The 13047-nt window shown below is 38.5% G+C and overlaps 1 protein-coding gene across 1 annotated transcript in view; it reads right to left on the minus strand.

Moving 5' to 3' along the window:
• LOC115226678 (anaphase-promoting complex subunit 7) overlaps window positions 1-11758 on the minus strand; it is a 57308-nt gene extending 45550 nt beyond the window's left edge. The window contains exons 1-4 of the mRNA XM_029797694.2: window positions 11270-11758; window positions 7629-7714; window positions 4779-4901; window positions 3380-3451 (exon numbers count right to left, since the gene is read on the minus strand). Coding sequence (XP_029653554.1) covers window positions 3380-3451; window positions 4779-4901; window positions 7629-7694 — 261 coding nt within the window. The 5' untranslated portion in view covers window positions 7695-7714; window positions 11270-11758. The remainder of the gene's footprint in view (window positions 1-3379; window positions 3452-4778; window positions 4902-7628; window positions 7715-11269) is intronic.
• Between the last annotated feature and the right edge of the window lie 1289 nt (window positions 11759-13047).

The following is a 13047-nucleotide window of genomic DNA, read 5'->3' on the forward strand; positions in this document are numbered from 1 at the left end:
GTACTTGAGGAGACCTATTGAGTCAAGTACATCATCAACATCAAATCAAATGGAAATTGTAATTGTGCTTGATGCTAGCACTGCCTGCCTGGTACCCCGTGCCAGTGGAACATTAAAAAAAACACCATCCAAACATGGTTGATGACAGCCCCCTTGCCCTGACTGGCTCCTGTGCCAGTGGCACATAAAAAGTACCATCCGAACGGGGTTGATGCCAGTGCCAGGGGCATGTAAAAGCACCATCCAAATGTGGTTGATTCCAGCCTCCTTTGGCCCCTGTGCTGGTGGCACGTAAAAAGCTTGAAAGAAATGAAGCTAGCATGATCCGCTGGATGTGTAATGTTAGTGTGCACACACAAGAGTGTAAGCGCCCTGAGAGAAATGTTGGACATAAGAAGCATCGGATGTGGTGTGCAAGAGAGACGTCTGCACTGGTATGGTCACTACACTCTCAGAGTGGTTGGCATAAGGAAAGGTATCCAGCTGTAGAAACACTGCTGGATCAGATTGGGGCCTGGTGCAGCCACCTGGCTTCCAAGACCCCAGTCAAACCGTCCAACCCATGCCAGTATGGAAAACAAATGTTAAATGATGATGATGATACACACACATAAATATATATACACGTGCATATATACACACATACGTATATATACACATACATTCAAACACACACATATATATATATCATTAATAATAATAATAATAATATCAGAGTTACAGGGAACTTACAGGGAAAAATTCAATTTAGTATTAAATCAAATGCCACAATATAAATATATAAAATATAAATTAGAGAGAAAAACCACTATTATGCAATTCTAACAGTGATAGACATAAACCAAAATATATTTTTATAAACCACATAACTAGATCACAAAAAGTATAAATAATCAATATATAATTAATAATATTAATTATTATATATTATTTATACTTTTTGTGATCTAGTTATGTTTTATAAAAATCTATTTTATTTGTTATTTATATTTTGGTTTATGTCTATCATTGTTTGAATTGCATAATAGTGGTTATATTATATATATAAAATATAACCACTATTATGCAATTCAAACAATGATAGACATATATATATATATATATATATATATATATATACACAACACACACAAATATCTCTTCCAGCAGTGGCTAGTGAGAAGACCAGAGAAATTTCTGCATCATTAAGTGTTTTCAGTAGCATGTACAAGTGACATTTTGATAAGCAGATATAATTTGCCACCACTGATATATATATATACAGGAAAGCAATCACTAATGTAGTGAACAGCCATCTGGCCAAATAAAAATCTGTTGTTTGCTGGAATTACAACTGAGATGAATCAGTTCCCTACACTGGAATATCAGGAATGAATGAAGAAAGCAGTGGAATTTGGATAGGCTCAAGTTGATGCCCACCTTTAGTGTTTTCAATTAATACAATTTCAGGATTTTGACAAATCCATTATCATCATCTTAACTTTTTCGTGACTGCATGGGTCAGGTGAAGTTTATTTGGGGCAGATTTTCTATGGCTGGATGCCCCTGTTCCCCACCCTCATGAGTTTTGAACTATGGTTATATTTCCACCTGGCCAGATATGTTCTTGCAGAATACCGGAAATGAAGCACATCACTTGTATGACAATTATTCAATTAATTACAGCTCTCACGTGATATCAAGACAAATGAGATATAGACACATGCACTGGGAGATTTTTCTTATAGTAGAAGAAATAGCCGAGATTTTTTGGCTGCTATTTCTAAAAGTTTGGTGTGTGGTAAAGTAAATTATTTTACTGAACCCTAATTATATAACGTAATATATATATATATATATATATACATACACACGTACATAAATAACCATGTGGTTGGAAAACAAACATCTTACTACTCAGCCACAACTGTGCCTAGAGCATTGATAATATGGAAGACAGAAACTCAAAGTCCATATATATATATATATATAGCATTATGACCCAGCATTGCCGGGTCATAGGGCTAGTGCATGCATATATGTGTATATATATGTGTACATCTATATATATATATCTACACATAAAATACAATGTTATATCTTGATATCGCTAGTAATAACAATACTCAAAATATATAACAGACTGGAATTGTAGGCCCGTCTCTTGCAATTTCAATCAATTGTATCTTTCCCCCCTCTTGTATAGAAGTGTGGCTACAATCCAGCCTACCTCTACTTCTGTGGGACATTTTAAATTTTTATCTGGGACGTAGGATGTCCCAGATATAAAGGTAAAAATAAAATATTTCCACTTTGCAAGGTTCGAGTCGAGTACTCCCTTGCACGCTCCGTTGACTCGAACCTTGCTTCTATTGTGGCGAATTTACCGCCTCTAGTTAGATATCTTTCATAGTCGCACCAAGACACTTTTTGATGGTGCTTTCCTCCAGGTGTTCAAATCTTTTTTTTTCTCTACATTGTATACTTTATAGACAATAGTCTTTTCTTTAATTTAATGGACTATTCCATTTCTGCGCATTAATTTTATTTTATTCCCATTCATGTGAAACCACTTATTCAAGTTCAAGTCATTGATGCAATTTTATACCAATTGCTATTTTTACTTTTGTTATGTTACAATTATATTATACTTTAGTTTGATTTTAATTATTACTTACTACAAATAATTCAATTGTTATTATTATTTTTATTGTTAAAGTGAAAGTATCTGACATAAAATAGAGAAATGTTTTTGTTTCACTTTTAACACGTAATACTGAAATAGTGGAGAAGATATGATATGGCTATGGGCTCGCCATAGGCAAGAAGTTGAACATTTTTTTACCCATGAAACTACATGGACCCTAAGTAAGTCATGTGTAAAATTTGAATGAAATTGGTTGTGTAGTTCTCAAGTTTTAGGGAAACACACAGACAGACACACATTCTCAGTTTTATATATATATATATATATATTATTTATGCGCCCTTTTCAAGCCTAGCCAGGCTCATGGGCCCAGTTTCTCAGTTTCTATGGTGTATCTGTTCCCTCCAGCTGGACGGGATGCCAGCCCATCGCAGTGTTACTCAAGAAACAGGAAGAAAGAGTGAGAGAAAGTTGGGGTGAAAGAGTACAACAGGGGCCGCCACCACCCCCTGCTAAAGCCTCGTGGAGCTTTAGGTGTTTTCGCTCAATAAACACACACAACGCCCTGGTCTGGGAATCGAAACCGCGATCCTCCGACCGCGAGTCTGCTGCTTTAACCATTAGGCCATTGCGCCTCCACATATATATGAAATGTCTCACTGAATTCTGTATGGTCCATGCAAACAGAGAAAAGTTGCTGGTAAAATGATGGTGTGTGTGTGTGTGTGTGTGTGTGCATTCTCTTCTACTTACCACATGTGAAATGTTCTTGCCTTTTGTCTTGTTTATGACTTTTTTGAGAAGGAGCGCTTTTCTGTACAAACTCTGAAAGAGAGAGAGAGAAGACAAGAGAGTGAGATTTAAGAAATGTGTGGAAGACATGCACCAGAGATAAAAGTGCCACTGAAGATAGACACAACCTTACAATGTGTATTTGCTTGTTTGAATCATTAAGCAACCGTCTTTCATCGAAGCAGTTGTAGGACAGCATCTGTAAAGCAAAGCCACGTTTGAAGGAATTACCTAAACTTTACATTTCTCTTGTGTTGATAAAAATAAATATTGAACTGGCAGTTGGGGGTTCCAGCTGATTTGATCAACAGAACAGCTTGTTCCTGAAATTAACATGCAAGTGGCTGAGCACTCCACAGACATGTAACCTTAATGTAGTTTTCAGGGAAATTCAGTGTGATACAGAATAAGATAAGGATGGCCCTTTGAAATACAGGTACCACTCATTTTTGCCAACTGAGTGGACTGAAGTAGTGTAAAATAAAGTGTCTTGCTCAAGGACACAACGTGTCACCAGGAATCAAACTCTTGCCATTAGGATTGTGAGCCAAATACCCTAACCACTAAACCACACACTTTGGTACAATAAATATTACAGCAACAACACTGGAGTTAACTGAAACAACAACAACAACAACAGGCCTTGCTTTCCAAACATGGGGGGGGGGTATGTCTTTCTTTTTACATCCGTTTTTCCATGTTTGAATGGAACAGATGAGCAAGTTATTTAAGGCATTGTGTTTTTTACAGCCAGATCCCCTTCCTGTTGCTAACCCTCACCTGTTTATCAAGTAAGGGTTTCTTTTCTTTATTCCAAATGACTTTGAAGTGTAGAGCTAGAGGAGGGTTTTGTTAACATGGAATGTTAGCAAATATTAATGCCTATACTGCTTTTTATGCAAAGGGAGACATGTAAATATTCACACACGCACAAATATATACATACAGAGAGAGAGAGAGAGGGGTATAATTTATCCCTAATTAAATGTGGATGTTCTGTGTGTTTGTCCCTTACTATCACTTGACAATCAGTGCTGGTTTGTTTACATCCCTGTAACTTAGGGGTTTGGCATAAGTGACTGACAGAATATGCACCAGGGTTAAAAATAAAAACTAAGTACTGGGATTGATTTGTTAGACTAAAACCTTTCAAGGCGGTGCCCCAGCATGGCTGCAGTCCAATGACTGAAACAAGTAAAAGATGTATTCCTGCAAAGTTTCATTATTAAGAATGGTATGAGGAAACAAAGCTGGGGCAGGGGATGAGGGATGCCAACAAAGTAGTTTATAACAAGACTAACAGCATCCCTATCAGAGATAGGGATGTTCAACCATACAAAAGATCAAATCAAGTGTTTACCTCAGCTTTCCGAAACTCTCGCAGTTGGTAGAGGGAATGTGCATAGTAGACGGTGCACTGGTATTTTTGGGCTAATGTCAGGAGGTCTGAGTTCTGGTCAGACATGGTTAACACTAAACAAGCCTGAAAAGAGGAAATTAATGTGTAGAGAGATGACAGATGAATGGAAACAAGCAGGTAAACAGGCATATGAAAGAAAGCTGGATAAAAACAGATATGTAGATACATGTTTAGATAAACAGTTATTTTTTCTCTCTAGTTTCAGCTCAGAGCTGCGGCCATGCTGATGCACTGCCGTTTTGCTACACTGTTATTACTAAGAGCCTCTTCTAATATGTGGCACTTGGTGAAGAATGGAGTTTGATATAGCTACTCTCATTTGCACCTCTTGCCATCAGGTAAGTTCATCTGGGACTCTCGACAGGAAGATACCCAGCTTTGATTTAAAAACCGCTACATCTACTTTGTGCAAGTTCCTCAAACTCTTTGAGAGAATATTAAAAAGCTGTGGGCCCTTGAAACCCAGGCTGTTGCAGTAGCTGGTCCTGAAGCGTGATGGCATTGCTGGGATCTTTGGCACTATGCAGTGTCATCCCGTTCTAGCACTGGTGTAGCTTACAATGCCAAAATTTGGCACAATTCCTTCCAGGATCTTCCAGACATATATTACTGCATACCTCTCCCGTCTTCTCTCCAGGGAGTAGAGTCTTAGTTGTTTCAACCTTTCCCAGTAGCTGAGCTGTTGCAAAGAGACAATCTTCTTTGTGAATCTTCTCTGGATTGCTTCAAGGTCTGCTGTTAATTTTACACTGGTGGGTGACCATAGATGTGAGCAGTAATCCAGGCGGCTGAGGACGAATGTCCGCCAGAGGACCATCATAGTTTCCTTATCTCTGGTTCTGAATGTTCTTAGGATCCATCCAGCCAGTCGTCTGCACTTTGTCACCATCCTGGTAATGTGCACTTGGAAAGGGATATCCTCACTCATGTCGATACCCAGGTCCCTCACTGATTTAGGCTCTGGGATTGAAATTCCCTGTGGATTGGTGTACCCTGTAAGTTTAATATTCAGTTTTGGATGCTTGTAGCGCAGGGCTTGGAATTTTTCAGCATTAAACTGCATATTATAATCCTTAGCCCATCTGTAAATTGAGTCCAACTCCTGCTGCAGGTGTGCAACATCACTGGGGTTCTGTATTTTCTGCAAGACTTTCGTATCATCTGCATAGCTTGCAAGGGTGGCTATCCGGGCATTTGAGGGCATATCTGAGAGGGCCACTATAAAAAGATATATAAATATTTATTTAGATAAACAGATATATAGAGACATTTAAATAAAACAGATATACAGAGAAGCAGAAGGGGAATTAGATGCAGTGTACAAGAAAGAAGACTGTACTGGTTTAGTCCTGCGACGTGTATGGATGAGGAGAGTTGCATAAAGAAGTGCTCATCACAAAGTGGATGGAACTTATAGAAGGTGGAGACCCAGGATGGCATGGGATGAACTATTGAAGGCCAACCTCAAAACACTGAGCCTTATGAAGGAGATGACAAAGGACCAAGATATCTGGAGTGTTGTTATGCTCAAGAAGACTTGAGGAGACAAAAAAAAAAACAGGTGTGGAATTCATGTTTTCTGCTTCTTATTTTATACATGTGTGTATATATATTTGTATGCATTTTTGTGTTTATGTTTGTCACCCATCAATGCTTCACAACCAGTATTGGTTTATTTATGTTCCCATAAAGTAGCAGTTTGGCAAAAGAATATGTACTAGGCTTAAAAGAAAGATAAATACACTGGTGGAGACCTGTTGAACCAAGTGAAATTATAGACGTGGCTGATGCCAGTACCACCTGACTGGCTCCCATGCTGGTGGCACATAAAAAGCACCCACTACATTCTCAGAGTGGCTGGCATTAGGAAGGGCATCCAGCTGTAGAAACCTTGTGAAATTAGATTGGAGCTTGATGCAGCCGCCTGGCCTGCCAGTCCTCAGTCAAACGATGATGACAACGGTTTGATCTTGGTGGAATTTGAACTTAGAACATGCAGATGCACGAAACACTACTAAGCATTTTGCCCGGCGTACTAACATTTCTGCTAGCCCACTGCCTAAATAATAATAATCCTTTCTATTATAGGAACAAGCCCTGAAATTTTGGGGGAGAGAACCAGTCAATTATATTGACCCCAGTATGCAACTGGTACTTAATTTATTGACCTCAAAAGGATGACAGGCAAAGTTGACCTCGGCAGAATTTGAACTCAGGACATGATGATGGTCAAAATACCGCTAAGCATTTCGTCCAGTGTGCTAATGATTCTGCCAACTTGCTACCTTAATGATAATAATAACATAGGCAGAGGTGTGGCCAAGAAGTTTGCTTCCCAACCACAAGGTTTTGGGTCTGGTCCCATTGTGTGGTGTCTTCTACTATTGCCCCTTGTTGAACAAAGCCTTCTAAGTGGATCTGTTAGATGGGAACTGAAAGCCCATTCTATACTCTGAGTATGTTGTATTACTGTCTCCTTTCCTTGATGATGTGTAATAGCTGTAAGCGAGTGCCACTGTCATACAAGCAGTGTCCTTTGTATCCAGTCTTCCATGAACACGTCAGGTCAACAGACAAGGGTTGGTAACAGAAAGGCTATCTGTCCATAGAAAATCCACCTCAACAAATTCCATCCAACACATGTGAGAATGGAAAATCAGATGTTAAAACGATGATGAATATACTCTTTGGAAAACAATATGAGCAAATAGTCTTTGATCCTAGATCTCCTCCGATGGGATTTACAGGTGTTTAAAGAAAAAAACATTGACAAAAGGCAGTCTTACTTACCAGCTGTTTCAAATCACTGTACAGCTCACAGTCATAGAGCCGCTTCACATTCTCAAACAGACTCATTTTGCTTGGTTTGATACAAACTGCAACAGATACATTCAGACATATATATACATATATACATACAAGTGTAAAAGCCGCACTCCATGCGGACTTTTAATGTAGCTCTTGTAGAGAGCTAATTGGGCCCCCGGTCCAAAACTATGGTATTTATTAGAACTCTACCAATATGGTTATTATTTTAAATTCAGTTTTAATGTAAAACTTGTAATTTCACAAATTTTTTGAGTTCTTTTAAAATTTGAAATTTTAACTGTTAGCATACAAAATATCCTCATCCAGACCTGATCCTAATGCCAGATGTTCAAAAACCAAATGGAGTGGAGATTTTCAATCCCAGGACCACCCTGGTTCCAAAAAGGTATGTGTCAATGTAGACAGAGATACATGGGTCCCAGACAGACAGACAGAATTTTGCATTTATTATCATAGATATATATATCATCATCATTTAACATTTGTCTTCCATGCTGGCATGAGTTGGATGGTTTGATAGGATTTGGCTAGGCAGAAGACTGCACCAAACTTTGCTGTCTGTTTTGGCATGGTTTTTACAGCTGGATGCCCTTCCAAATGCCAACCACATTAGTGTGGACTGGATACTTTTTACATGGAACCAGCACTGGCAGGGCCCCTAAGACAAAGCTCCTTTGAGAAGCAGTGACTTTGTGCCAAGTAATGAAAGGTTAGAGTGTGGCAGAGAAACAGAAGCATGTCTTGCAGTAGAGCATGCCTTTTATGTATAACCAGCATGAGTGCTTTTGCATCTCACAGGCATGGGTGTCTATCTATCTATGTATATCTATCTATGTATATATATATATATATATATATATATATATATATATATATATATATATATATATATATAGGGAGAATTCACGAAAAAAAACAAAAGATGAAGACAGGTGGTGTACAAAACAAACAGATGTATTAGTATAACACTTGGGAACTGAAAAAGTCTTTTACGTTTCGAGCCTATGCTCTTCTACAGAAAGGGACACAGAAAGAAACAAGGAGAGAAACATGCATACATATGTATATATCAAAATAAGCAACAAGAACATCCAGAGGTAATGCATTACCTGTGGATATCCTTGTTGCTTATTTTGATTTTAATCACCTTATTTTGAAATTGTATGGATAATACCGTACTAAATTCTGGTGCAACTTAAGTACCATATTCATCTGAATCTAAATTTTTTAATATACATAAAGATATATGGGTGTGTGTGTATATAATTCCAGCAACATCACAGTTGATGAGATAAAGAAATATTAAGTGCCAATCTCTAAACGTGGAGAGAATGTGTGGAAGGGGGTAGACCCAAAAGAATGTGGGATGAAGTGGTGAGAAAGAATCTTCAGATGTTGGGCCTCACAGAGGAGATGACAAAGGGCTTAGACTTCTGATACCTTGCTGTACTTGAGAAGACATGCCAATCTAAGTAAAATTGTTGCTGTCTATGCATACAGGCATATCCTCTACATGCCTCTCTCAGGCAAGAGATCCTAGTCTTGAGGGCTCATGGGCACTGGTGCTATGGAAAAATGCCTGTGCCAGTGCTATGTAAAAGCATCCATGATGCTGCCACTTGAAAACCCCCAGTACATTCTGTAAAGTGGTTGGCATTCCGAAGGGCATCCCACCATAGAAACCAAGACAAATGGAGCCTTAGCAGCTCTTTAGCTGGCCAATTCCTGTCAAATCGTCCAAACCATGGAGAACGGATGTTAAATGATGATGATGATGATGTACATACAATTAGTGCTTGAGGCTGACTTGAAGCCTAAAAGTTCAACTGCAACTAAAAGCAAAGATATTACAGCTGCATAATCAAGACTGGCTCCGAGCAGTTTATCAATTGAGTAGGTACAAGCATAAATAAGTAAAACAACTGGTTTCAGGTGAGGCTATGACATTTATATCTTTAACCCTTTGGCATTTAAAATGGTCATATCTGGTCCAATTTATGAAGAACTGGCACTCTGTGAAGGTGCAGCGCTTAGAGCATTGGACTCATAAATTACGAGCTAATGAGTTTGGGTTGTGTTATTGAACAAAACACTTTATTTCATGTTGCTCCGGTTTACTCAGCTGTGGAAATGAGTCAAGATGTGACTGAGCCAAGCTTTATAGGCCTAAGAGGGGGGGGGGCATAGGGGACTGCTGGTCTTCATTAAACAACCTCACCTGGACTTGTGCCTCGGAGGGAAATTTTCTAGGTGCAATCCCATGGTCATTCATGACTGAAGGGAGTCCTTTCTTTCTCTGTGTGTGTGTGTGTATATATATATATATATATACACACACACACACACATATATATAGTATTCTACCACAGTATAACTATGCTTATTTCCATGTTACAGAAGAGAATACATTGTGACTATCCTAGTCCCAGTGTACAAAACACAGGAAGTACTTTACAGAATTGTTGATTCTAAACCAAAATTGCAACAAGCTGAAAATAGCTGTGGAATTTCTCCAAGTACCGCTAGTGATATAAGTGTACACAATGTAAACTAGGGGTAGGCAAGAGATACGGTGGAATTAAGGACAGTATAACAGGAAGGAGGGTTTTGAATGCAGCAGATGCAGAGGAACGGTTATCAGGAAGAGCAGCCGTGAAAGAAGGCCCAGAAAGATCCATCGTGGTGGATAGCTTCCTTTACTGAGGTGAGCTAAGCAGCTGCAAAGATGGGTATCCTGGAAACGATAAGAACAGGGTATTATTATCACCTTTTCTGAGAAGTAAAGGATTCTCTCAGAGTAGAGGGAAGAGCATAACATGTTTATGTATGAAATGTGAAATTACACGGTAACGAAACCCGAGTAGTGAATATGCAGGATATAGAAAAGGGCTGGAAAGAAATGTGGTTAGTTCTGTGGAAAGCAAAACGAATGAACTGAGAGGAATCCAGACATGAAATGCATTTGGAGAACAACGATTGGGAAAAGATGTGCTAAACGATAACAAGCGGAGGAGAATGGCCAAGAAGAACGGGCCAAGAGACGGAAACTGGTCTCAAGAGGCTGAACCATTCAAAGGAGATCATTTTTTTGAAATCAAAAGTGGCTAGAGACGGTGTTGGAGAGGCCTCATGCAAAACCATGCAAAACCCGATGTAAAATGATGAAAGTTACAAAGGTGGTAGAAGTGGATGGAGAAAGGTTAGAATATTTGCGCTTTAAGCCCAAAACCCACCCAAGTGAATGACTTTGGCTTCTATCCAAGAAGAAACAGTGATTCGTAAAGCAGGTTCCATGCCAGCATCCGTTGAATCGATTCCACATGTGCACGTGTGGTTGTGGAGCAGTCATTATACTGTTGCCATACGTTTGTGACCGTTAGGCCATTCTATGTATATTTAGCATCGGTTACAGGCAATTACAATAGCTTCTGAGACCCGAGTGCGATCCTGGGTCCATGCAGGCCATAAAGATTTGTGACCCTCGGTTAATAAAGGAAACCGTTGTGACATCATTTAAGTGGAGTTGCCCGTCTAGGTGTTTGTGTGTGCGTATATAAATACAAATAGCTGTGTGTATAATCAAAAGTAGACAATTTTCTCACCTCAACAGCTTTCTTGGAACCTTCTTCCGTTCGTCTCCACTTGAAATCGATCCTTAAACCACACCACTATCAGATATATACACACACGTATTATGTGCGTGTGGAAATATGTATATACAAGTATAAAGAGGATTAATTACAACAATATATATATAATCTGTCTATATACAAGTCGGTATGTTTATATATGACTCACTAATATCTGTAGAAATCTAAATTTACAAGAATAATTACAACGGTCTTCAAAGTCGACGACGACGACCATAGACACATGTATATTTTATATATATATATATATATATATATACACACATATGAATGTATGTGCGTGTGTGTGTGTATATATATATATATGTGTGTGTGTGTATGTATATATATATATATATATGTATATATATAGATATAAACACACACACAATCCTAAATTCAAATCGGGTTCTTCTCACTGCGTTGTAATTTGCGCCACCGAATGAGAGCGGCGCTTTTCCCTCAATCACCGATGGGTGATGTTAAAACACGAAACGGAAACATGTCCAAGTAATTCGATCCGCCAAGGGACGAAACTTCAGGTATGGCGATTTCTCCATATATATATATATACAATAAAAGCAATTAAGATTCAAGTCAATTCTAATGAATTCACTTGAATGCGGTACTTAACTTAGATGCACCAGAAAACTATATGGTGTTAACCAATACAGTAGTGTGGGGTGATTATAAACGTATATATATATATATACTTTATTTAAAAGCAGCCGAAAATTCAACAAAACCTGTTACTCTGAGTTTCACGTACCCGTTCGTCGGACAGTTTTTGCTAGAATCTGTCCGACGAACGGGAACGTGAAACTCAGAGTAACAGGTTTTGTTGAATTTTCTGCTTAAATAAAGCATATTACTCTACCGCTGGTATTTTAGTACTCTTTTTCCCACCTTGTTTCACATTTATGTGTTTACTCCGGTATATATATATATATATATGAATAAAAAAATGGAGTTAACGCAGGTTTAATCAAATATTTTTACTTTCGACACATGTTTCGAAAATTCCACTGATACTATTCAAAAGAATAAATGGAAAAAAACGAAATTCGTCAATAAGACATTTTAGCAAAATATATATATATAACCGTTATAGGCAACATGTGGCTCGCAAGACTTCCTGATTTTTTGTTTAGCTTGTGATGATCCATGTATCATGTGGTCCATTTCTAGGGAAAAGATTACCCTTGCCTGGACATATAGGGTCGAGTGGTATTCCTGCAGATGTGTCCCCCGCCCGAATTTGTTGCCACATACCTTTCCAAAAATGGATATGTTTAGGTGAAATTTTCTACAAATATGCTTCAGATGGTACAGATTCTGATCAGATCGGAAGTTGTGGGGAAAAAAATTTCCGAGGGTGGGGTGAGGAGTTTCGGAAAATTCACATGAGTCGGCTTTCTTTACCCATAACTTTTAGAAAAACAGGTAATTTTTTAATGAAATTTTGTATAACTTTCAGAATGTGTAGATTATATCGGTATTTAATTTGGAAAAGAAAATTTGGTGGGCTCTTACACGTACATACTGACCTATGTCACATATCTAGAAAGTGAAATTTGACATTTCGAAAGAAATTGTGATGTGTGTCAGTATGTATGTGTGTGTGTGCTCACTGTGGTGGAAGGGTAATTGGCCGGAAGGCAGAGACAGAGATGATGCAAGATTGAAAGGGTCAAGATGACGTCATGTTGGCGAGCGACAAAGAAAGTCTCCCTCTCTTTTGGTTGTTAGTG

Source organism: Octopus sinensis, linkage group LG30 (assembly GCF_006345805.1).
Source record: "Octopus sinensis linkage group LG30, ASM634580v1, whole genome shotgun sequence".
NCBI classification, from domain to species: domain Eukaryota; kingdom Metazoa; phylum Mollusca; class Cephalopoda; order Octopoda; family Octopodidae; genus Octopus; species Octopus sinensis.